At 46.3% G+C, this 22,370-nt stretch overlaps 1 protein-coding gene and 1 long non-coding RNA gene across 5 annotated transcripts in view; one reads left to right on the top strand and one right to left on the bottom strand.

The window, feature by feature from the left end:
- The window catches only part of LOC141374801 (uncharacterized), a 16,547-nt gene extending 8,891 nt beyond the window's left edge, over window positions 1–7,656 (bottom strand). Inside the window, exon 1 of the long non-coding RNA XR_012381925.1 lies at window positions 6,358–7,656. This is a non-coding gene — a long non-coding RNA (uncharacterized lncRNA). The remainder of the gene's footprint in view (window positions 1–6,357) is intronic.
- RCAN2 (regulator of calcineurin 2) overlaps window positions 1–20,270 on the top strand; it is a 413,249-nt gene extending 392,979 nt beyond the window's left edge. For all 4 annotated transcript variants that reach the window (XM_073905045.1, XM_073905044.1, XM_025890722.2 and 1 more), the window contains one exon: window positions 17,672–20,270. In XM_073905045.1, coding sequence (XP_073761146.1) covers window positions 17,672–17,832 — 161 coding nt within the window. In that variant the 3' untranslated portion in view covers window positions 17,833–20,270. The remainder of the gene's footprint in view (window positions 1–17,671) is intronic.
- The last annotated feature ends 2,100 nt before the right edge of the window (window positions 20,271–22,370 follow it).

Below are 22,370 nucleotides of genomic sequence, written 5' to 3'. Positions count from 1 at the left end.
GCCCGTCGAGGGGCTTTAAAATGGAGTTGGAGGGCGCCTGGGTGGCTCAGTTGGTTAAGCGACTGCCTTCGGCTCAGGTCATGATCCTGGAGTCGCAGGATCGAGTCCCGCATCAGGCTCCCTGCTCAGCAGGGAGTCTGCTTCTCCTTCTGACCCTCCCCCTTCTCATGTGCTCTCTCTCGCTCTCTCTCATTCTCTCTCTCTCAAATAAATAAATAAAATCTTTAAAATAAAATGGAGCTGGAAGGCCCGTTAAAGAGATGGGACATAGGCACATCCTCACCCAGTAGGACCATGAACTTTTGAACTGGGCCCAACCACATATGATATTCCAAGAACTCAGCCTGCAACTTTCTATACTAAGAGATTTTGCTTAGTGACAGCCTTAGCGACAAGTCACCAGCAACAGGCCCCCTCGGCTGTGATATTCTGCCACCAATGCCCATCAAAATTCTTCTTAAACAACGTATACAGGCATTCCCTTTTGTCTTTAAAAATGCTTGATTTTGTTCCCAAATGCTCACCCTAGGGTGAGCAGACTATTTGGTTTGCTGCCCATATCTGTGTTCTCCAAACTGCAATTCTGAGACCCTAAAGAAATGCTTTGGTTTTTATTGGCTCAGCCTCTTTTTTCGGTTGACAGTATTTTTCCTGTATTATAGCAGGAGGGGAAATGGTGGGAGGTGCAGGGGTTGCAACCAGGTGCAGCTGAGGATTTAGGCACTGTGGATCCGAGGGTAAATAATGCCCATCATGTCTGCTACTAGCTGGTCTCCTGGTCTGAGAGAGGGCTTTAAAAATACAATCCCGATGCCCTGACTGCACCCTAAGAGATTCTGATTTAATTGATTTGGGTCAAGTTCAGGCATTAGTATTTTTTTAAAAGCTCCCCGGAACTCTCAAAAACCACTGATAGCCAAGTGACAAAAGAGCAGTGATGGTAAACACACAATGAGTTGCTACCAGTGTTTCTTGGTGTGCTCAGGAAGATACTTGAACGAGAATCACCCACCCCAGAAGTCTGCGGTTTTAATCATCACACGTGATGATTCTTATACCCATGGAAATTTGAGGACCCTGGTTATTAGGGCAACCACTCTGAGGGCGGTTCAGAACAGTGGTTCTGTTCTGGTTCACCCAGGACCGAAGGCTTCCTGGGAACTTTCAGTGTCAAACACAGGAAATCCCCAGGCAAACCAGGAAGGGAGGGCACCCTAGTGGGTCCTCAGATTAGGATGAGGCTGGTTTGAGTAATAAGCTCTCCCTGCAGAGACTAACTGGCTATCCCTTGTGGCCCAAAATTTAAATTATAGCACTCCCGAGGGCAAGCTACCTGGGGTTTCTTTCTAATTGCCGTCAAGGCACTCAGCGTCTCGGGGACCTTTACACACTGGCCATGGGTTCCCCGCCCTCAAAGAGCCATTGTGAGAAGCAGTAGGTGCCTAGGAGGAGCTGAGGGAAGAAGCAATATAATAAGAAGAGTGGTATTCGTGAAATGTGATTTCTTTGAAAGCCTCCTCCACGTACAGGAAATCCGGAGCCAATGTACTTCCACATGTCTGTGATATGAATGAATGTGAAGTATATACAATAAGTTGGGTCTGCCCAAGTCAAGCCTTGTGAAAGCATTTGCCACGGTAATTCAGGACACTCCAGAAGCAGGCATGCACAGCCCCGGATGGACCAGCTGGAGCCAAGGGACTTGGAGCTGCCAGCTTGAACCTCCTGCACAGATGCTGACAACACGTTTGAACACCTCGTCGTTCAGTTGCGTGAATGTCAGGAAGGGGAGCTTCAGAGAATCACTAAGGTCTTGGCTGGAGGACGTAGGAGTCCCTGGCCTGGCTGCATTTTACAGGAGGCGGGACCGAGAGGCCCAGACAGGGGAGAAGCCACTTGCCAGTGACAGAGCCCGGGGGCCCATGGCAATGCTCTTCCTCCTGCCCTGTGCATGAGGGAGGCCCAGGGCAAGCCAGACGTCCTGATCGCCAGATCCCAGCTGGCCTCAGGCGCGCTCCTGGAGCCAGGAATCCAGTAAATGCAAATCATTTTCTCCAAAATGGGAAGGAGAATTCATGTGTAGTTAATGTTCTCAACGCTTGATGCAAAGATAGGATGAGGGCGGGTCTCCGATACCCTCACTGGCTAAGGGAGAGGAGTCCCGGGTCTGGAAGACACGGCCAGGGGCGGGGGTGACCTGGAGCCGATGGAGGCAGAAGGAACAGATGGAGTTAGGAGCTAGACCTCGGAAGGGAGGCTTACGGAGCCTGGCACGGGGGAGGGAGGAAGGAGGAATGAAAGGGTCTTCAAGAGACAGAGAAAACAAGGGGCTTCTTTTGAGAGCTGTGAATAACTTCTCGACAGTGGTGAAAATGCATGCCCTTTACCTTAGTGGTGCTGCTGACCTCTGAGCCTGGCTCTCCCTTGCCCAGTGAATGTACTCTAAAGCCCTTGAGAGAGCAATTATTAGTATTCCCATTCCCACTGGGAATATTAATGGCGCTCTTCTGTAATATTCTTACAGATCAGAACACTAAGCTGGAGAGAGGTGAGCCAGTTTGTCCAAAGGGACACAGCTGGTTGGTGGCAGAGACAAGTGTCAAGCCTGGCTCTGCTGACCGCCCCCCCCCCATGGCCAGATCCCCTGGCCTTTGACTGAGGACCCTGGTGGCCTCGGTGGACATGAGGCCCCCTCTGCTGTGACGCTGACAGAACATTTATCCTAACCGTGAATTGACAGTTAGCCCTGACGCCACTGTGACTCTCAGAAAGCCAAACCCAGGTGTGGCAGGCATGCAAATGGAGGCCGGTGCACCATGTGTGTGTGTAAGGGCCAATAGCAAGGGTCTTCTGCTTTTGAAGGATGACCGATACTGTGTCCCGAGTGTGTTCTCTGGGATGTGGTTCCCTCCATTCTTTGCCAGCAACTCGAGGCTGCTTCTCTTTATTTAGTTTTCCACTTGTCTTCTTCCTGTGTCCTTGAAGCTTCTTTACCCCACACAGATAGATGATTTGCAGCCAACAACTGAGTTGAAACTATCATGGAGGCTGTGTTAGAAGCCTGGGTGTCTATAGCTGTTTCAGCCACAACAGTGAAGGAACATAGCCACACCTGTGTCCTGGGCGCCCCCCCTCCCCATGCGGTGCCAAGGCAGGGACTTGTTCCTTCAACCTCCTCATGGCACTTTGCACAAGTGCTCCCGCACTCCTCCTAAGGTAATTCTCTATTGTTCAACTCACTGTCTTCTCGACTTTTGGTACTCCCAGCTCCTGGTAGCACCTTGCACATAGGAGATGCTCAATAAATATTGAATGAATGCATGCATGCATGAATGAGTGAATAGATCAGAGCCCTCAGCCTGCCTAGGGATAATTTCTTCACCAGCAAATTGTTGCTTTCTTATGGCTTTATTCAGACTGAGTGAGGCAACACTAAATTAATGTTTTCTTCCAGGAGAGGTCTTTGAGCATTTCCGTTTGGGAAAAAAAAAAAAAAATTATTTCGTGAGATTCATTTTTAGTCCTTTGGCAGAAGCATTTCAGTAAGGAATTATAACTCATTCCGTGTTAAGGGATGGCTGCCTCAGTTCCGGGAGTATAGAAACACGGTAACATCAGAGCAGAGAAAGCAACTCAAAGGAATGGAGTTTGCTTCGGAGGAGTGACTAACACTGCTAAATTGGGAGAGCTGAGTGACTGAGAAGAGATGTGGGAATTGAAAGATGCTGAGCTAAAGTAAGTCTGAAGAAAGATCATCATGGAGCAGGGATCCAGGGCAAGATGGCGCTCGGGCTGAGTGAGGATCACCTCAGCAAACCAGCTGGCTCATGGGAATGGGAATGTGCCCACCCCCCCTGAAAGGCAAGAATGTGCATTACTAAAACCCTTTCATGGAGGCTCCGATGAGCAGGAGCAAAACAGGACTCCCCTTCTTTGGGAAAGGAACAGTGGTGACCCTCTTCCAGACAGGAACAGCTCATGCTCATGGAACTTGTGGAGAGGCTCTTGAAATAAGCATGGAGAGTGCAATTACAGTGGAACCATGATCAAACCCAAGCCTGTGGGGTTCCTTTGAAACACTTTTTATGACACAAGGGCCCTATAACCCCGGAGAAGCAAGTCTGGTTCTATTTATTGCAGTGAGAACAAGTTTACACTCAAGAAAATGTGAGAGGCACCATTTCAAGCATTCTTCACTGTGTCCCCATGACTGTGTGTTCTGTTTTTGATCCAAAGTAAGTAAAATAGACAAATTAGGAAAAAAAAAATTTAAATAGAAACAGCAGTTAAAACATATATAGGGCTTACTGTGTGCCAGGCACTGTTCTGGATACCTCACTATATTATCTCCGTTAATGCTCACAGCGACTCCATGAGACAAGAATTGCTATTCTCCTCGTAGATATAGCTGGGGCATGTGAGGCACAGAATGGTTAAGTAACTTGCCCAAGGCTGCACAGCTGGTAAGTTAAAATAGGTTCCTCTGCCACTGGCAAGAAGCAGAAAGAATTGATTGTGCTAGCACCTTTGCCCTGAGGAGTGAAAAGTTTGAGAAACCAGAGAGATCTCTTGAATCGTAAAATTAATTTCTCTAGAAGAAATTCAAGACTGTTGCTAAAGGAAATTTTTAAAACGCAAAACAACTTACACAATGTGTTCCTCCACCTTTCATTTCTGCGTTTATCAGCACCCCCCGCCCCCAAACACAGCCACTGGGTCAGGCTTTAAGGGCCGTTCAGTGCTGTTCTCTGCTGCCCCGTGGGATGCGGGGATCAGAATTTGCCTTTTGCTCTGCTTAAGGGACAGTTAACGGGCTCTGTAAAACAGAGGCTTTCTACATTGCCATTAGTCCTCCTGGTGAATTTAGAGAAGCCCATCATCTAACAATCATCTAGACAAAAGAAGAAGGGCTTTGACCTAGTGGAGGATGAATCGAATATTTATTTTGGTTTATTTTATAGCTATTATTCCTGACTCCAGAAAGAGGACGGTGCTATGTTCTTTTCAGATATAAAGCAAATAGGAAAAACAAAAACCCAGCCCAGCAAGACAGCTTATCTCTACCAGTCAGCCAAAATGGAAACACAAAGATGTTACAATGTACTAAATGGGTGGTAAATCAGAAGTGGGATGCGAAATGCCAGGCTTTATTCTGCTCTCTAGGATGGTTCTGGAAGGTCATGTTCGTTGTCACTGAAAATGCCTGCAGGGAATGATACGAAAGTCATTGTCTATTCCTTTTTTTTTCCTCCTGCTATTTTTAGCTCTTGTTAGGGAGATCAATTTTAGTTAACTGCAGAGGAGGGCTTAAAATGGTGCCCAAGTTTCAAGTTGCGTATATCTGCTATATTTAGCCTTTTTTTTTCCCCCAAATTCTTCTCCATCAAAACATGACATAGTAAAGCAGTTTTGCTGGTTTGCTGCCTAGTGGACAGCGTTTCCTGTACATGGAAAATATATTTCATTAATTTGTGTAACTTACAAGGAAGAAACAGTTTCTATTCCAGGCTCACTGATTCAAAGGTAGAGAAAATTCCATTTTTTAAATATAGATGAACACCTATATTTTGCGCGCATGTGGTATGACTATTATATAAGCTTCAGTTCTTGTTCAACAACTGCTATTTTCTGATCACAGATATGAAAAGCAAATAAAACAGTCAGGCTCCAGCGTTCCCACTTGCGCGGTCTCTTCCGTCATTCCCCACCCAAGGCACGCAGATTTGTGATTCTGGACCACATGCTCAGAATTTTCCATTTCCTTTCAAAGAATTTTCCCTGGAGGGGCGCCTGGGTGACTCAGTTGGTTAAATGTCCGACTCTTGATCTCAGCTCAGGTCTTGATCTTAGGGTTGTGAGTTCAAGCCCCGCGTTGGGCTCCACCCTGGGCATGGAGCCTACTTAAAAACAAAAACAATAACAAACAAACAAACACAACCTATGATGTAAGAAATTTACCTGGGGGGAAAAATGTCTGAAAAGCTTTTCTTCTCAGCATATATTCCACAATTATTTTTAATCACTGATGAGTGGCAACATAAAATACTTCTTTCTCTTCTTTCACAGGTAAAATATGCCCATGGTAGAAAAATAGAAAAGACACATGACCATCCCCAGAGCTATGCCCTTAGCCAAGCCCCTAATATCAGGAAAGGTCAAACAGGATGGTCATTTCTAGAGAGGAAAACCTCACGCCTCTCCGACCAAGCAGCTCTTTCTCTCCTTTTGTTGGTACTTTTCTGTCACCTGCGTGGATGAGCCCTACCTCACGGGCTTCAGAGAACCCCTTTGCTCGGTCTCCCTTTATCTTCCCACCCCTACTCCCTCCGTGGTTTCCCTAGTCTCCTTGGTTCATACCGTCCCTGGAGCGTTCCACTTCCTTGCCTCAGCCCTGAATTCAGGTCCTCAGTCAATTGGTTTTCCCCATGAAGTACTTTAGATCCTAAATGACCTAGGAGGGAAGGAAGATCCATGCCCTGCTTCATCCAGTCTGAGAGGGAAACCCCCAAAAGATAAACAAACTTTCCGTTATTGAAATAGAACACCTCTTCTAACTGATAGATCGAAGAGTTCTCTTTTCCTTCGCCCTCTCTTCGGCATCCCCATCTCTTCCTCTCCTCCCACCCCACTTTACCAAGGGGACCCTTTCTGTTTTCCTACTTTGATGTGGGTTGGGACTAAGGATGGGAGGGAAGGAGGAAGAACCCCCAATGTTCATGTGGATAATAGTTTCCTGACGTGAGCTCATGCTAGACCCGCAGAGGTAAAGCCTGTGGGCCGCCCGGATGTTTTGCCTGCACCATACTCACTGTAATCCTAAACGAGAGAGGCAATATGGCGGTCATGCTTTGGCCTCGGCATACCTCAATTGGAGTCCTAGCTCCACTTGTTTGAAGTGACCTTGAGCAATTTACTTCATTTCTCTGCACCTCTTTTTTTTTTTTAATGGTGATTTTTGACAATTTGCAAGGTCATTGTGAAGATGGAATAATTAATACACATGAGGTACCCAGTCCAGTGCCTGGCACACAGGAACTACCAGATCCTTGGTGGGTGCGATGATCATTTTGCTCTGAGCAGTATCGTTTAGTAGGACATCCTCTGAGAGATGTTTCCTGTGCCAGTATATATATTGAAGTATGGAAAGCACTTGGAATAGTGTCTCCCAGCCAGCGAGAACAATATTCCTATCCTTTGTGACGGTGGTGGTGGTGATTTACCTGGGCTTGTTCTCTGAACTTTACATGGGCTTGGGGTGGTCTGTGCTTTGCTTTATACTCTTTGCCTCCCGAGCTTAGAGGACATTCTTTGACAGAAGCAGCGGCTGTGCAAAGGATAAGGGACAGAGTTGCCATTCAGTGATTTGACCCCACCCTCAAAATTACCTACAGCACTTTTCTCTGGGGTTGATCAAAATGAAATGTGAGCTCATGGAAACACAAAGGTGTGGGAGAGAAGAAATGTGCAAAGGACTTCTCTCTCTGGAATGTTTCTTCCTCCCGGGAATATTGGTTTTAATCGAGAATCCTCTCTTTCCACTTCTACTTAGAAAATAAGTTCTTTCTCCACTCCCAGACTGAGCTTGTGAATAGGCAGTTGTGATATACACATCTCCAGTAAGCCCCTCTGCCCTGGGAGACCTCCTCTTCTATTTTGTAGCTGTCCGTGAGTCTCCAACATGAAGAAAGATATTTCTCTTGCTTTACGATGATGACTAAAATTCGGAGTGTGAGTTTGAATCCAGGCACCACCTCTTACTAGCTGTGTGACCTGGAGAAACTTTCTTAACCCCTCTGTGCCTCCTCAGTAAAATCAGATTGTTAGAGGTATCAAATGAGATAACCCGTATGAATCTATATGTCCAACACAGGATGTGGTGAATGCTCAGTGTGTGTTACCTATTTTTGGTCACTTGATTTTTAAACCATATCTTAAGTCTTTTATTAAAATGTAAATGTGCCTACGTTAAGCTCTTCGCTCAGTGTTTCTCAGTGCGAAAGCTGTGATATTTTGGAACTGACAGTCCTACACATTGCAGTCTATTTAGCATCTTTGGGCATCACCTGCTAAATGCCAGTATCCACACACAACCCAGTCCCTGTGAAAACCAAAAAATTAAAATTAAAAAAAAAAAATCCATGTTGCATTTCCAGACATCACTGGCAGCTTAGCACCCTTGTTTGAGAACAATACTGATTACACTTCTGCACTATTTATCAGGTGGTTCTCAAATGCAAGAGAGACATAGAGGTAAGGAGTGCCTAGGAAGAGGTCAAAGGTGCCAGTGTGGAGCAGACAAAGGAGGAGTAAGAGAGGGGAGCAGTCCAGAGAGGTGTCCCCAACCCCCCCTTCCCGAGACCCACCCACACACTTTCTTTCCTCCCCTTTGGAACAATAGAAGAAGACGAGCTTGCTGGTAGATAACTTAAAAATACCGTTGAATCATGTATGGGGGCGGTTGGTACAGCTTTTGGAAACTTCCTGATGTTTTACACTCTAATTCCTCCTTTTCTTGGGGAGAACTTTTGGGCCCAAAGCAAACCAGCATTAGCCCTGCCAGGACTAAGAGAGGCTTAAAAGACATGGTGACTTCAGACACAGCCAGGGTCTGGGAGGAAGAAAGGAAGTGCAACTCACCGCACCCCTGCTTCCTGCAACTGCAGGCGGCTCTCCTGCCGCCCCCCCAACTCTGGCCCTCTCCCCCATCTCCCCCCCGCCAAGTCCTCTGAGAGCTGCCTCAGGGCCAGGCACCTCTGTCTCTGCTGTTGACAAGGGAGTGGTAGAGTGGGGCTTGGCAGCCTAACTCACCTTGCCCACCCTGCCGAATTGAAGTCCCAAAGCTAATACATGAAAGGAAAGGAAATCTAAGCGTGAGCACCTTTCAAGCACATTCCAGATTACACACACTCTTCCCTCAGTCCATTTTCAATCCCATGAACAGGCAGCATGCTCAGTAAATCTAACACATAGAAATTCCATGTTTTTTTCCATAGATCAGGACGGATGCCCCCTCGTTCTCTTGAAAATAGCACATTTCACAATAAAAGTGCTGAAGAAAGGGGTTTGTAGTGCCTTCTATGAGAAGCCTGAAATCACTTTAATATTGGAATCAACCTTCCTCATCTTACTCAAATATAAAGGACTCTTAATTTAGATCAAGTTTAATGCGTGACACACAACCCTGCGTGGTTCTGTGTTCAAGGGTCCTGTTGGAAATGTTCTTCGAACTTGCCTTGATAAGCCATCATCCACTCTTAAAATTCAGTGCAGATTAATAGCAGAGGCTTCTCTTTCCCTATTCGGTTCAGAACTCACTGAGGGTTAGATAAGACTAAGGCAGAGGAGATGAATGATGCCAGCTCTGTTTCTGAGGCTGTGCTGAAGCCCAGAATGTGGCTGAGTTGAGCACCAGCCAGGGCTTGCCAATGCTGAAATCCAGAGCCGAGCAGTCGGGACTCCCCCTGCCTGCGCACAGACTGCCCCACACAGGGCAGGGTCTCCTGTGCTGGCCTTCGCACGTGGCCGAGAGCAGAGCAGGGCACAGGCCCTTTGCAGGCAGGGATGGCCCAAAGGGCAAAGTGGAGAGGGTGAGCTGAGCGGTTTCCGTTCTTTTCCCCTAAGTTGTCACTCTGCTTCCACTGGAGAGGAGTAAGGAAGCGGCCACAGGGAGAGGTCCCAGGTGGCTTGCTCATGCAACTTCATCCATGAGGAAGGAAGGATGGAGACTGGTGTGGTATCCAGTCTAATGTAACACGGGAGCAGAGAAAAGAGGATAAAGCACAAGCAATTCATTTCAACTAAAGTTGTAGTGGCTTAGCTTGCTTCTGAGCAAAGAGAACTTGTATGACCCATGACTTATCAATTGCCACATAACAGACTATCCTGAAATGAAGGCCTTAAAACAAGAACTATCTTTTTTTTTTTTTTTTTTTTTTTTTTTTTACAAATTTTCTTTTTAGGCAGGGCTCAGGGGGACACCTCATCTCTGCTCCATGCAACATTGCTTGGGCACCTCAGCTGGAGACTGGCAAATCAACTTTCCAAGATGGCTTACTCACATGGCTGGCATATCGGTGTGGCTGTTCGCTGAAAGCTCAAACAGGTTGTAGGTGAGGGACCCTGGTTCCTCTCCATGTGAGCCTCTTCATTGGCTGCTTGCGCTTCCTTACAACATGGACACAAGGTTCTAGGAATGAGCATCCTGACAGAGCAAGGTAGAAGCGCGTGTGTTTTTGCGACATAACCCAGAATTCATACTGATTACTTCTGCCACAGTGTATTAGTGAAGGCAGTCAGAAAGGCCTGTCCAGATTTGAGGGGAGAGGACACAGTGGGAACAATCCTCCATGAAGAACAGGCAAGGTTATTGAAGAGTAATGATTAGGAAGAAATATTATGGCCGTCATTGGGAAACACAGTCAATCCACTAAGACCCTAACTTTCCTATTGAGAATTCACTTTCAATATGAGAGATAATAAAATTAAGTAGAACTAGTTACGTTCCCTGTCCCTCTATGTTTCCTTTCCAGCTATCACATTTCTCTGGGAGGTTCCGTCTTCTAGGTGCCAGTCTGTAGAGTTGGTCATCCTGGAAGCTCCTCTGCCTTCCATCCATGGTAGTTAATATGCCCCAGAGTGTTATTCAGTACTGCTTTGAAACATTTCTCCATAGGCTCCCTCACAACCTCCTGCTCGTAATGGCCCCATTCACAGTTCACCTCCTCCCACCCCGACGACTTTCAGCTGGTTTCCCCACCATAGGAACTAATCTTCCCTGTCAGAATAAGCTTCCTAAAACAACATTTGGGGACATCGCCTCATCACGTACATCATGTCATGCATCTCAGGAGGGCTTTCTAATGTATCTGACAAATATTTATTTCGTAGCGTCAGTGTGGTTGGTATTCCCATTTTGCTGATGAGGAAAACAGGCACAGAATGTTATGTGTCTCTCAGCCTCCTATCCCAGAAGGAAAGATAGAAAATTTTTTTCCAGAGTCCCAGGCTACCATAAGAGATGTAAGTCAAATCACTTTATAATATATAGCCCTTTTCTTTTCATAATTGATTGTTATCTTTTGAGATGATTCACTGTCAAGGAGACCATGCCTAGAATAACTACCAATTGGCCAGAACAAAAAGAGGCAAGATGTTCCTCTTTAGCTAGAGAAAAATATTCACTAAATGTAAGTTGCCTTAAGGACGTATTAAAAGTAAAAGTTAAACCCAGCTACCTTTCAGGAGTGTCTCTTGTCAAACATGACCCAGTGGGAGTCAGAACGGGCAGCGCCGGAGAGTGGTTATGAGCACATTCTTTGAGGTCTGACGGGCCCGAGTTTGAATCCTGGCTCTGTCATTTACTTCCTCTGTGACCTCAATTTCCTCTTGCATCAGCTAGACAGGATGCCACCCACAGTACAGAGCTGTCGTCGTCATTAAATACCCAGTTGATGTGAAGTACTGAGAGCTGTGTCTGGCATTTAGTAAGGGTGTGGGAAATAGTCGTTGTGATATTTAAAGCAGATGGCAAGTTTCCACGACACCCCCTGTGTCCTAGCCCTGCCAGCACACTGAAAATTGGGTAAATGCTTGCACTTACTTGGTTTTCAGCTTAGCTGAAAATCTAAAACTTACACATCTTATACACTAAGAGAAAAATTCACATGGCGAGTACATAGTGGACATTGTACAAGTAAACAGCCAAGGTTGGGGCCTTTCATAAATCAGCAATGTATTTATTGAGCATTTACTTGTACATGAAGCTGAAGCCATCACTGAAACCACCACTTTAGCAGCTTAGAATATAAAACATCACCAGATGAAACAACTAATGTATAATGTAAAAGGTGATATGATTAGGCATTACAAATGAATGATTCAGAAAAAGAGAGATCTCGTTTAAAATCAATTTAAGAGTTGGTTCCTTCTCATGGGGACACAAGCGTGGAAAAGATGGGGAGAGAGGAACTTACCGACGGAGGGATGGGCAGTATCGAAGAGAGCAAAGGTCATTCCATCTTGAAGGTCAGAATTTATGACACTCCCCTGTGCATTTGAACTGAGGGACTCACCCTTCTTGCTGTTTACAGCCGCGACTCCACTGAGTAGAAGCTCTTTGGAATTACTCACCTGCTTAATTCTTCAGCTGCTTTGTGGTGTGACTAGATGGGTTCATCACATTGAAAACGGAAAGTTATTTGGGGCAGCAGCAGCACTGATGACCACGTCACCTTAAATCATCATGTCGTGCATCTCAGGAGGGCTTTCTAATGTATCTGACAAATATTTATTTCGTAGCGTCAGTGTGGTTGGTATTCCCATTTTGCTGATGAGGAAAACAGGCACAGAATGTTATGTGTCTCTCAGCCTCACGCCACTACTACTACGTGATGAGGCGATGTCCCCAAATGTTGTTTTAGGAAGCTTATTCTGACAGGGAAGATTAGTTCCCATGGTGGGGAAACCAGCTGAAAGTCGTCGGGGTGGGAGGAGGTGAACTGTGAATGGGGCCATTACGAGCAGGAGGTTGTGAGGGAGCCTATGGAGAAGTGTTTCAAAGCAGTACTGAATAACACTCTGGGGCATATTAACTGCCATGGATGGAAGGCAGAGGAGCTTCCAGGATGACCAACTCTACAGACTGGCACCTAGAAGACGGAACCTCCCAGAGAAATGTGATAGCTGGAAAGGAAACATAGAGGAACAGGGAACGTAACTAGTTCTACTTTGGATATGTGAGTTTGGAGAAGAGTGGGAGATTTTTGTAGAGATGCCCATATAAGGCCAGATGCAGGTGTGAGTTCAGGCTGAGGACATACCACCTTGTAGAGACAGACATTGAGAGCTCATGATGCTCCAGAGAGAGACTCTTCAGAGAAGAATGGCAGCCATGCGAGGCATAAAGCAGACCATCACCTCATGCCTGCTCAACTCTCCGGTCTTTTGAAAGCCTCTGGGACGGGGTTCCATCTCCTGGAGCTCCAGCTCACATGAGGACCTGCCCAAGGAAAGGAAACCCTTTCCTTCTATCTCAAGAGTTTTCTGATTAGGAATGTGAACCGTCTCGGCTCTGCTGTCACGTGCATAAATATAGCTCTGTAACCTCTCCCTGCCCGTACCACATCTCATTATGCTGATTTTTAGAGACCGTGCATAATCACAGTGGTTATTTTAGAGAGAATTCAAGAAGGGCCCAACTCCTGGCCCACAAGCCAAGGGTGGCAGCGTGACGGGGAACCTCCGGGGGTACTCGGACCAGCGATCACCCACACACGTCATCTTGTCCCCCAGCCCCCTGCTCAGAACAGGGGTGTGACCGTCCCCCTCCTGAGAGCAGGAAGCAGCCCTTGGACACCTCCACTTCCTCCAGACTTGCAGGAATCGGGACGTGGCGGAGGGTTTGAACACAGACGTAAGGATTGGGAGTGTCATGGGTGACCCTTCGCTCGTCCTTTCAAAGAAATGCTCCACTGGCGATGCTCCGTGTAGTGTGGCAGCACCAGCCCACCCTGAGGGGACAGGGCCCCCACGGGCTCCTTGTCCCCTGCCAAGCCCAGTTGGTCACCCTGCAGGGTGACAGCATTGACGTCAGCCCTCATGGTAGAGGAATTAGCTGAAGCCCAAAGGGAAAGAGAGGCTAAAAAAAGAAAACTTCAACCCAGCCACACCAAAGCTACTTCTTTTTATTTTGTGGGGCTCTTAGCAGCTGTTGAGCTTTGCTGGATTTTGATAGTAAGAAAGTTTCCAAAAATAGAACAGTGAAATGTCAGAGTTAATGGGATCACAGCAATAAAATAGCTCTACTACTAAGCAGCCTGACTGACTTTGTTAGCTCGACGGGCTCCACAACGTGAGTTGCCCAGCATCTTTCCCGCCCCATCCTGAGTGTGCCCTCAGCACACCGACTGGAGAGGAAAGCGCTCAGGTTTGAATTGGTAAACACATTGCAACTAGAGGTATCTTTAAGGCAATGTTCTTTATCCAAGCCAGGGCGAACAAATGGCTTAATTAAAAGGCTAGCTTCATGAAGTATATTTTACTACAATATAAACATAAATATAAATATATATATAAAGCCAGCTTCTTGCCGACAGATGAGGAAAGGGGCAGGGTGTCTGGTCAGCCCCCTAGCTGGGGTCCCCGCTGCCCCCCCTTCACCCCCCACCCCCGGCCCCACCATCTGCAGGCTCGCTGCAGGCAGATTAACTACCATGGATGGAAGGCAGAGGAGCTTCCAGGATGACCAACTCTACGGACTGGCACCTAGAAGATGGAACCTCCCAGAGAAATGTGATAGCTGGAAAGGAAACATAGAGGGACAGGGAACGTAACTAGTTCTAGTTATGTTCTCTTCTGTCTCTCCTGTCATCCCGAGACCACCACCACCTCACCCTGCATCACACCCAGCAAGGCGCCGGGCTCCAGCAGCCACTCCGGTTTCCTCTCTAAACTGGGAGAACTTCGAAGAAATCCCGTTTGCAACAAGAATGACCTCACCATGTGTTTACTCTCTTTCTCCGTCTCTTGTTGGAGAGCGTCTCTCCTTCAGAATTGCAAGGCATCCCCAAAGGAAAGAGAACATTTTGGAAACCGCAGATACGAAGAAACTCATCACCGTTTCCTGTGGAAATTCGAGGGGCTTGTTGCTCTCCCAGAAACAGATGAGAAAGAAGACCACTGATGAAATCGTGCCGCTGGCTGGGGGTGGTCGTGGGGCTGATACGGAGTCCCTGCTGCTTTTCCTTCCTGCGTCCTCAGCTCCCTACCTCTGCCCTTGACCTGTGCTGTTGGCCCTTTCCCATGAAAAACTGACGATGCAGAATGGAGGGAGGGAGGAGGCAGGTTAGGTGCAGGCCAGCGCCCCAGCGGGATCGCAGCCTCCTGCCGGCCACACAAACCCGTGTAACACCGGCCGCCCTGAAACATAGGGAAGTGCGTCGGGGCGGGGGGCAGTGCTGGGTTCCAAAGGAGATGTCACCGAGTCAGAATTTGCAGCTTTGCAGCCTCATACCAGTACACTCTGTTATTTATTCATTCATTCATTCATTCATTCATTCATTGGGGGGTGCTGTGGGAGAGGGAAGGAGAGAATCTTAAGCGGGCTCCCTGCCCAGCGCAGAGTAGGACATGGGGCTCGATCTCACCACCCTGAGATCATGACCCAAGCCGAAATCCAGAATCCGACGTTCCACTGACTGAGCCACTGAGGAGCGCCCCCAGTAAATTCTGATTTTAACAAGCACCTCCAGTAAACTGTCAGAAATTTGAGAAGCGCGGCTCAAAGATGCCGTCAACCAGGTCTCTGCCCAGTTGGGGCCCGGCGCTTTTTAGGCAAGAGCTGATGTCCTGTAGATTCCGCTCCTTGGCAATAAATAGCTGAAGCGGTTCTTTTCCCTCGACATTTTGATAAACGGGACAAAATGCTTTAAAGGAGAACGGAACACAATTCAATGAGCTGTAAATAGCGTTGCTAGGTCCACCACAGCCGCGCGCATAGGCCTTAGAAGGACTTCAGAGGGGATCAAGGAAGCAAAGCGGAGCTCCAGTGACTCAGGCAGGTGTCTCTTTCCTGGTTCTTCTCCGTAACCCCTGGTTTTGTCACTGTCCTCTCCTGAATCCAAACTGGTCCACTTATGCCAGAGATTTCATACTTGCTGCCACAATTCTCTCTACCTACAAGTTCACCAAATCTAGACTTTAAATTGCAGGGTCTTTAGGGGCTCTGGCTAGTTCGGTCCCTCTGGCTACTGCCAATATCCAGCGAAATCCTGGAGCTGAAACACTCCATTTCTGTGAAATATCCCTGCCCTCACCCAGGAAAGCCTTTGCTCTACACCCCAGGATGTCAAAGGCGGTCCAACAAGGATTTCTCGGACTCTTGACAGAAAGAGAACACTCTTAGCAGCACATGGCTATATTAGTTTGCTAGGCCTGCCACAAAACCAAGTACCGAAAACTGAGGGGATTAAAAAACAAGAATTAAAAAAAAAGAAATTAGGGGCGCCTGGGTGGCTCAGTCGGTTAAGCGTCTGCCTTCGCCTCAGGTCGTGATCTCAGGGTCCTGGGATCGAGCCCCAAGTCGGGCCCCCTGCTCAGTGGGGAGCTTCTGCCACTCCCCACCTGCTCCTTCTCTCCCTCTCAAATAAATAAATAAAATCTTAAAAAAAAAAAAAAGTTGCAAGACATCACAGCAAAGGACATTCCAGATAGTTACAGATTTTATCTTAAGCTTTTAGTATGTGCAAGGCTATCTGACCTTAATCTTATGGGAATCAGGGAGGTGTTTTTTGTTTTTCTAATGTTTACATTTGGAATGCTCCTTCTTGGTTTCCTTTGTTTGTTTGTTTTTTAAGGAAGCGGACTTACAATGTGTGCTCAGGGCAGAAATACAAGCCCACGCTTTGAGGTTTTGCCGAGTCATTTTGGCCTTGGTAAATGTTAAAGGATAGCTTCCCTGGGAGACCAGGAGCAGAGCCCACAAACACTAAAGTCGGAAATTTCCTTTATCAGTAGGTATGAGGATGCGGCTGTAGTGAATGGTAAGAGATTGTGCAGGGTCTCCTGTCCTAATCTGAGAAACAAGGATTTGATCTGGTGAGACCTGGAAAGCCACTGACCAGGAGGATGTCTGGGAGACACTGCATTTAGATTTTCCCCATTTGTGAAGGATGGGGAGTGAAGGGCGGGATGTCAGGGGAAGGTGAAGATGAGTATGTCAGCAGTTAAGTTGAGAAGTGAAAAGCATGCAGATGGAGAATGCCCCCTCCTCCTGCCTGACCACCCGGAGGTCTTCTACTTGTCTTTTAGACCTAAGTCAATTTCACCTCCACCAGGAAGTCTTTCAGTGTTACCTTCTCCTTACAGTTTGGTGCCATAGTCCTTGGCATCTCTTGCCACGCTAGCGCTTCCCATGGTATTTTGTAGTACTTCCTGTTTCTGCATGTGGCCACTGGCCTGTGCTCTTGCGGTAGACACAAATATTTTTTAGTGTACCTGTAGCCTTTATCACGGCAATAGGCCAGAACATGGGGAGTGCTCAGTAAATACCTTCTGAAGTGAAACAAAGACAGGAAGCCAGCCAGCTAACAGCCATTTGGCTATAAGATGAGCCAGTCAAGAAGGACAGACTCTTGGAACTCGAAGGGACCTTGACAGTCATCTAACCCCCGCCACCGCAAATCCCGGACAAGGGATGATCCTGCCTTAGTCCATCCTGGGGCAGCTCTTACTACTAAAGAGTGCGGCTGGAGGACACTTCAGAGACCGCCCTGGGGAGAAGGTGAAGAAGTGAAGCCATTGGGCCAAGGTCACTGAGCAATTAGCAACCGATGATGGGAAACAGAAGAGAAACCGAGAACTAGCTGCCAGACCCACTCAGCCATCACCACGATCCCGTGGGCTGTCACTGTGACCATGTGGAAGTTTACAGTTGAGGAGGCGGAGGCTGCGAGAGAGTGAGTGGCCCGTTGCAGGTTGTCCAGTTGATAGGTGGTAGAGATACAGGGACCGAGCGATCTCACTCCATTTTGCGATGCCCCGTGCCGTTCCCGGATAACACCCGGGTTTCCTGAGACCCTGTAAAATGTTCTCCTTACTTCCAGAACAGACGTTGCCAAAGAATCTGCTTTGAGCTCCCTTCCCCTTTATCATCCCCCTTTTTCTTGCCTTTCAGGAGAGAAGTACGAGCTCCATGCAGGAACTGAGTCCACCCCAAGTGTCGTCGTGCACGTGTGCGACAGTGACATAGAGGAAGAAGAGGATCCAAAGACTTCCCCAAAGCCAAAAATCATCCAAACCCGGCGTCCCGGCCTGCCACCCTCCATGTCCAACTGAGCTCACCGCTCCGCCTCTACCATAATATCTGTCTCCTCTTTATCATGCTTTCTTGCCCTCTGTTGGTTGTTTGTCGAAAAAAAAAATAATTGCCTTTCAATCCCTGGGTGTTTGGTTGTTTGAGATTCCTTCCTTGTAATCAAGCCTCTCGGACAAAAGGGCTAGGAAAAGGTGATAAGTTTCCTGATCATATCATACTCATATCATCGAGTAATAATCCATTGTTTAGAGGGTTCTAGGAAAAAAAGGTAGTATTTTCTTATCAAAGTCTCAGCACAGCCTATATCTTCATTCTCTCATGTTGAGCCAAGCCAGAGACGTCAGTAACAAATAGCACTCGTGTTGTTTGTGATCTGTTTCGGTCCCAGTCCTGACGTGTGTGCGTTGTTTCTTCCTGGCCACTTAAGTAGGACCATACGTAAACTTGACTTTGACTGCATGAGGTATCCCTGTCTGGTCTCACTCAGTCCTCTGCACCCCAACATTCCCAGGACATGCATGATCACCAGCATTTATTTTCATGATTCGAGGATAGACTACAACTCACAGATTGTCAGCATCCAGCCATGTCCTATCTAGACTAGAAAAATGATCAGCAGCATCCAGCTCAACAAGTCTGGGTATATCCACTATTTTGAGTCAGTACTTCATAGCTCTATTAAAATTCCTGGAGGCAACACTGAGCTTGGCCCCAAAGATATTCCTCCGTAGATTTTGAACACCACCTCCGTAGAGTACTTTCCCAGACTCAGGGGGGAGGCTTGTCCAGGGTGATAGAGACCGATTTCAGACAAACCTATTTATTACAAAAGTTTCATGGTGTCTGAATGATTGTTTTTTCTCTTTGTATATTTGTACAAATGTTTCAGCTGTGCTTTTAAAATCTGGATGTTTTTTATTTAGTGATTGTTCAGCCATTAGCTGCTTAAAAACAATATGTGCATTGCTTATGAATGCATTCATATACTAATACAGATAATCTGATAATATTACGCTCTATTATGGATAATGCTGAATTTTGGAAGGGCACAAAACTTCTCCTGCCAATATATAAATGATTAGCCAACATCTTTGCTATCAAGAACACTTGTTTTTAAATAAAGTGAAGAGGCAAGTGTCCGTGGTAGACAATTTGGATGAAGCTAGATTGCCAGAATGTAGCGGCCACTGAGTATTTGAAAAAGGAAAGGATGGTAGATCAACAAACATATACCAATCCTACTCATGCAATGGCCATGTTGCTCAAAAACATTTGTTTTCGTCACATGTGATATTTCTATTTCTGTAGCCCGAAGTGCATTACCGAAGATACACCTATAAAACCATTACCTTCTGCTCTATGTGCAAGGCCTCATCTCCTCCTGTACATTAATGAATTACTTTAGATGCAAATGCCAGTTACAAGGGAGTGGGGAAATACTTTCATTACCCGAGCCTCAGAAAAACACGCGAGAACAGTTAACACAGCCATCTTACGGAAGGATTGTTGTGGTTTTTGACTAAGGTGTACGTTAGTTTCATCAGAAACTTACAACAGACTGATCACTCAGAAATTAAAAGTCCGTTCTACTGTGAATATAGCAATATTGTACTGGACACAGTACAGGTGAAACTGAGGACAGCGTTGCTTGTAAAACCCTGAGTCTCCATGAGAAGAAATGCAGGCTCCTTTTAAAAATAAAATCTGAGGAGTGTATAATAAGCAAATGCTTTGACTTGACTTTGCTGTGGAGGTTTTTGGTTTTTCATTAGCAAAAGAAAGATTAGACTTAAAAGTGGAGGAATGCTGCCCTCTAGTGGAGGAAATATTTTCTGAGCTCTTGAGACTGATGGAGAACGGCCGCCTTCAGCCAGCCGTTTTGTGCTGACCCTCTTCGCAGGCTTCTGGGGGTCATTTGACTTTTTAAGCTACTCAGAGTTTTCAGAACGCAGGTTCTAAAGAAACATGGATGAGGAAAACATATTTGGAAATAATTTTTTAAGTGTTTTAAAGCAGATACCATCAGTCATTGCCAGCCGAATTTAGCCAAAGTTGAAATGACCATCCTGTGTAGTCACAAAATAAAAACACAGTGGAGTGGATGACCTAAGTGGTTAGTCTTGGTGAGATTTACTGCGAAGTTTCCATGTTAATCTGTCTCAGGTTAAGTAGTTCTTTCATTAGGTTGGGTTTGGGGAGAGGGAAAGAGAAACTTTTCCCAGGAGAGTGGTAAGAAACGGGGAGTCCTTGGTTTCCGGGGGGCCTCTCTGCACTGTGAAAGTCAGAATTGCCTCAGCATTTCCATGACGCACCTTATGCAAACCTCTTTAGCACTACTTTCCGTTTGAAAAGTTTAAATATGGAGGGGAAGGGGGAGATTTCCACCAACTGAATCATTTGTGCATGTGTATAGCTCAAAAGAGCTTAGACTTCAAATATACCTGGTGAATGACTCTTGTCCGTGTAGTATAATTTCTGTGCTGTCCGTCTGAGCTATTTTTGAGTGGTAATTGTGGAAGAGCGCAATTCAGCCTATAGTCTTTCTAAAAAGTTACCAACAGATGGGATTAACTTAGCTCAGTGCTTATTGAAAGGAGCGAAGGGGGAAGCTGGTTGGCAGCCATCTCACGAAGGAACGGGAATTTGAGCAAGGTCTGAAGGGATGGGTTGGGCTCTCATAAGGGGAACTATTTTATTGTCATGCCTCAACCACCTTGGTCCGAGGGCCATTTCAAATGTACAAAGGACCCTCTTTAAACATCGCTCCCACACTATTCTTTTTTAAAACACTAGAAGAGACCCAAAGTAGGAAAAATTTTATTATGGAGAACACGAAAAGCACTATCATAAAATAAAAGATGGGCACATTGTATGTCATGAGGAGCATCTGTTTACCAAATTATATCATTAGGAGAGTGAAAAGGAAAGTCTCCGACTGGGGAAGATATTTGCAATACATATAGTTCTTAAATAACTCCTAACCAAAACATAAGATGAACTCCTACAAATCAATAAGAGAAAGACAGACAATCCATCTTTTGAAAATGGCCAAAATGTTTTAAATAGGGACTCCACATACACAGACAATTCACACATACACACACACATGCCTGAAATACCCATATGGCCCATACACATTTAAAAAAAGTATTCAGCCTCATTTTGCATCAGAGAAATGCAAATCAAAACCCAAGGAGGTATACCACATGCCTATCAGAATGGTAAACGTTGAGTGTGGGGAAGTACGAAGTGCTGGTGACAATATGGAGCAAGACGGAGTAAACCAGTACCGCCACCTGGGAACACTGTTTCGTGGTGTCTACGAAGCCCAAACATATGCCTATCTGGAAGCAGTTCCCCAGCAGATAAGAGTTCTCATGTCCACCAAAATACCTGTACAGTGATGTCCCCAAGATCACTGCTTACAACAGCCATTAACTGGATACAACCCAAGTGTCCTTTAACTCTAGAATGAATCAATACACTGGTACATTCACGCAAAGGAATATCACAAAGCAATTCCTGAGACCAGCAAAGAAAGATAGGCATGAAAGAATATGTGAGGTATGACTCCACTTACGATGTTCAGAAACAGTCAAAAGTGACCTATACTGATAGAAATTATAATAGTGGTTACCTTTTGGAAGGCATTGACTGAGAAGGGGACACCTGCCAACCTCCCCACAAGGGAAGCTCTAGACAAACATTCCATCTAGCTCTCCATGGATGGATATATATGTAAAAGGCATTTAAAATGTGCACAATATACTGCATGTAAATTATACTTCAGCCACCATGAGAACAGGAGGAAGGAGCCATTAGTTGCAAAAAGGGTTTGGAATGTCCCAGCCTAAAACACATCTCATCCATCCTATGTTTCTGGGATATTTCTACATAAACAGCACCTTCCTTTAAAATCTATAAATATTTTGTAAAATAGGAAGCAGAGGACTTAAGCTCTGGGTGGGGGACAAATATTTCCCAAAGAACTACTGTGACCTGACACGGGGAATGGTGTGACCAGGGCCCTGCGGATTTAGGAAGGAGGGTCTGGTGTGTGGGAAAGAGATAATAAACAAAGAAATAAGCAAATAAATAATTACAAGTTTTGAGAGGCACACCCAGTGAGGAAAAGCAAGAGCACACTGGGAGGACAGAGCTTATAAGTGGAAGAGCAGGGTCAGGGACGGCCTTTGACCTTGAAGCTGACCTGTAGAAGCAATGTGCCACTGAAGGGCGAGAAGAACATTCTAGGAAGCAGGGGTGGAGGCCGTGGATTTGGAAAGTCCTCCTCTTGTTGGAGGGACCTGCAGGGGGTCATCAGCATGGCGGGGTATACAGAGAATGGGCTTGAGCATGCCCCAAATGAGGTGGGGAAAGGGGGCAGGGCCTGGGCTACCTGCAACTTGGCAGGCCAAGCCAGGGGGGTTTGGGATTCATTTTAAGCACAAGAGAAGGGTTTTCAGCTGGGGAATATGTGACTAAATCCGTCCTATGGGTCATTCTGCTCTGGGAGAAGCTTCCTAACACAAGGCAACAGCCCTAAATGTCCAGACAC

The sequence above is a fragment of the Callorhinus ursinus genome, unplaced genomic scaffold, assembly GCF_003265705.2.
Source record: "Callorhinus ursinus isolate GAN/ISIS: 27379988/994484 unplaced genomic scaffold, GSC_fseal_2.0 scaffold22, whole genome shotgun sequence".
In the NCBI taxonomy this organism is placed as follows: domain Eukaryota; kingdom Metazoa; phylum Chordata; class Mammalia; order Carnivora; family Otariidae; genus Callorhinus; species Callorhinus ursinus.
Note: the sequence above shows the minus strand (reverse complement) of the source record. Positions and strands in the feature narration are given on the sequence as shown.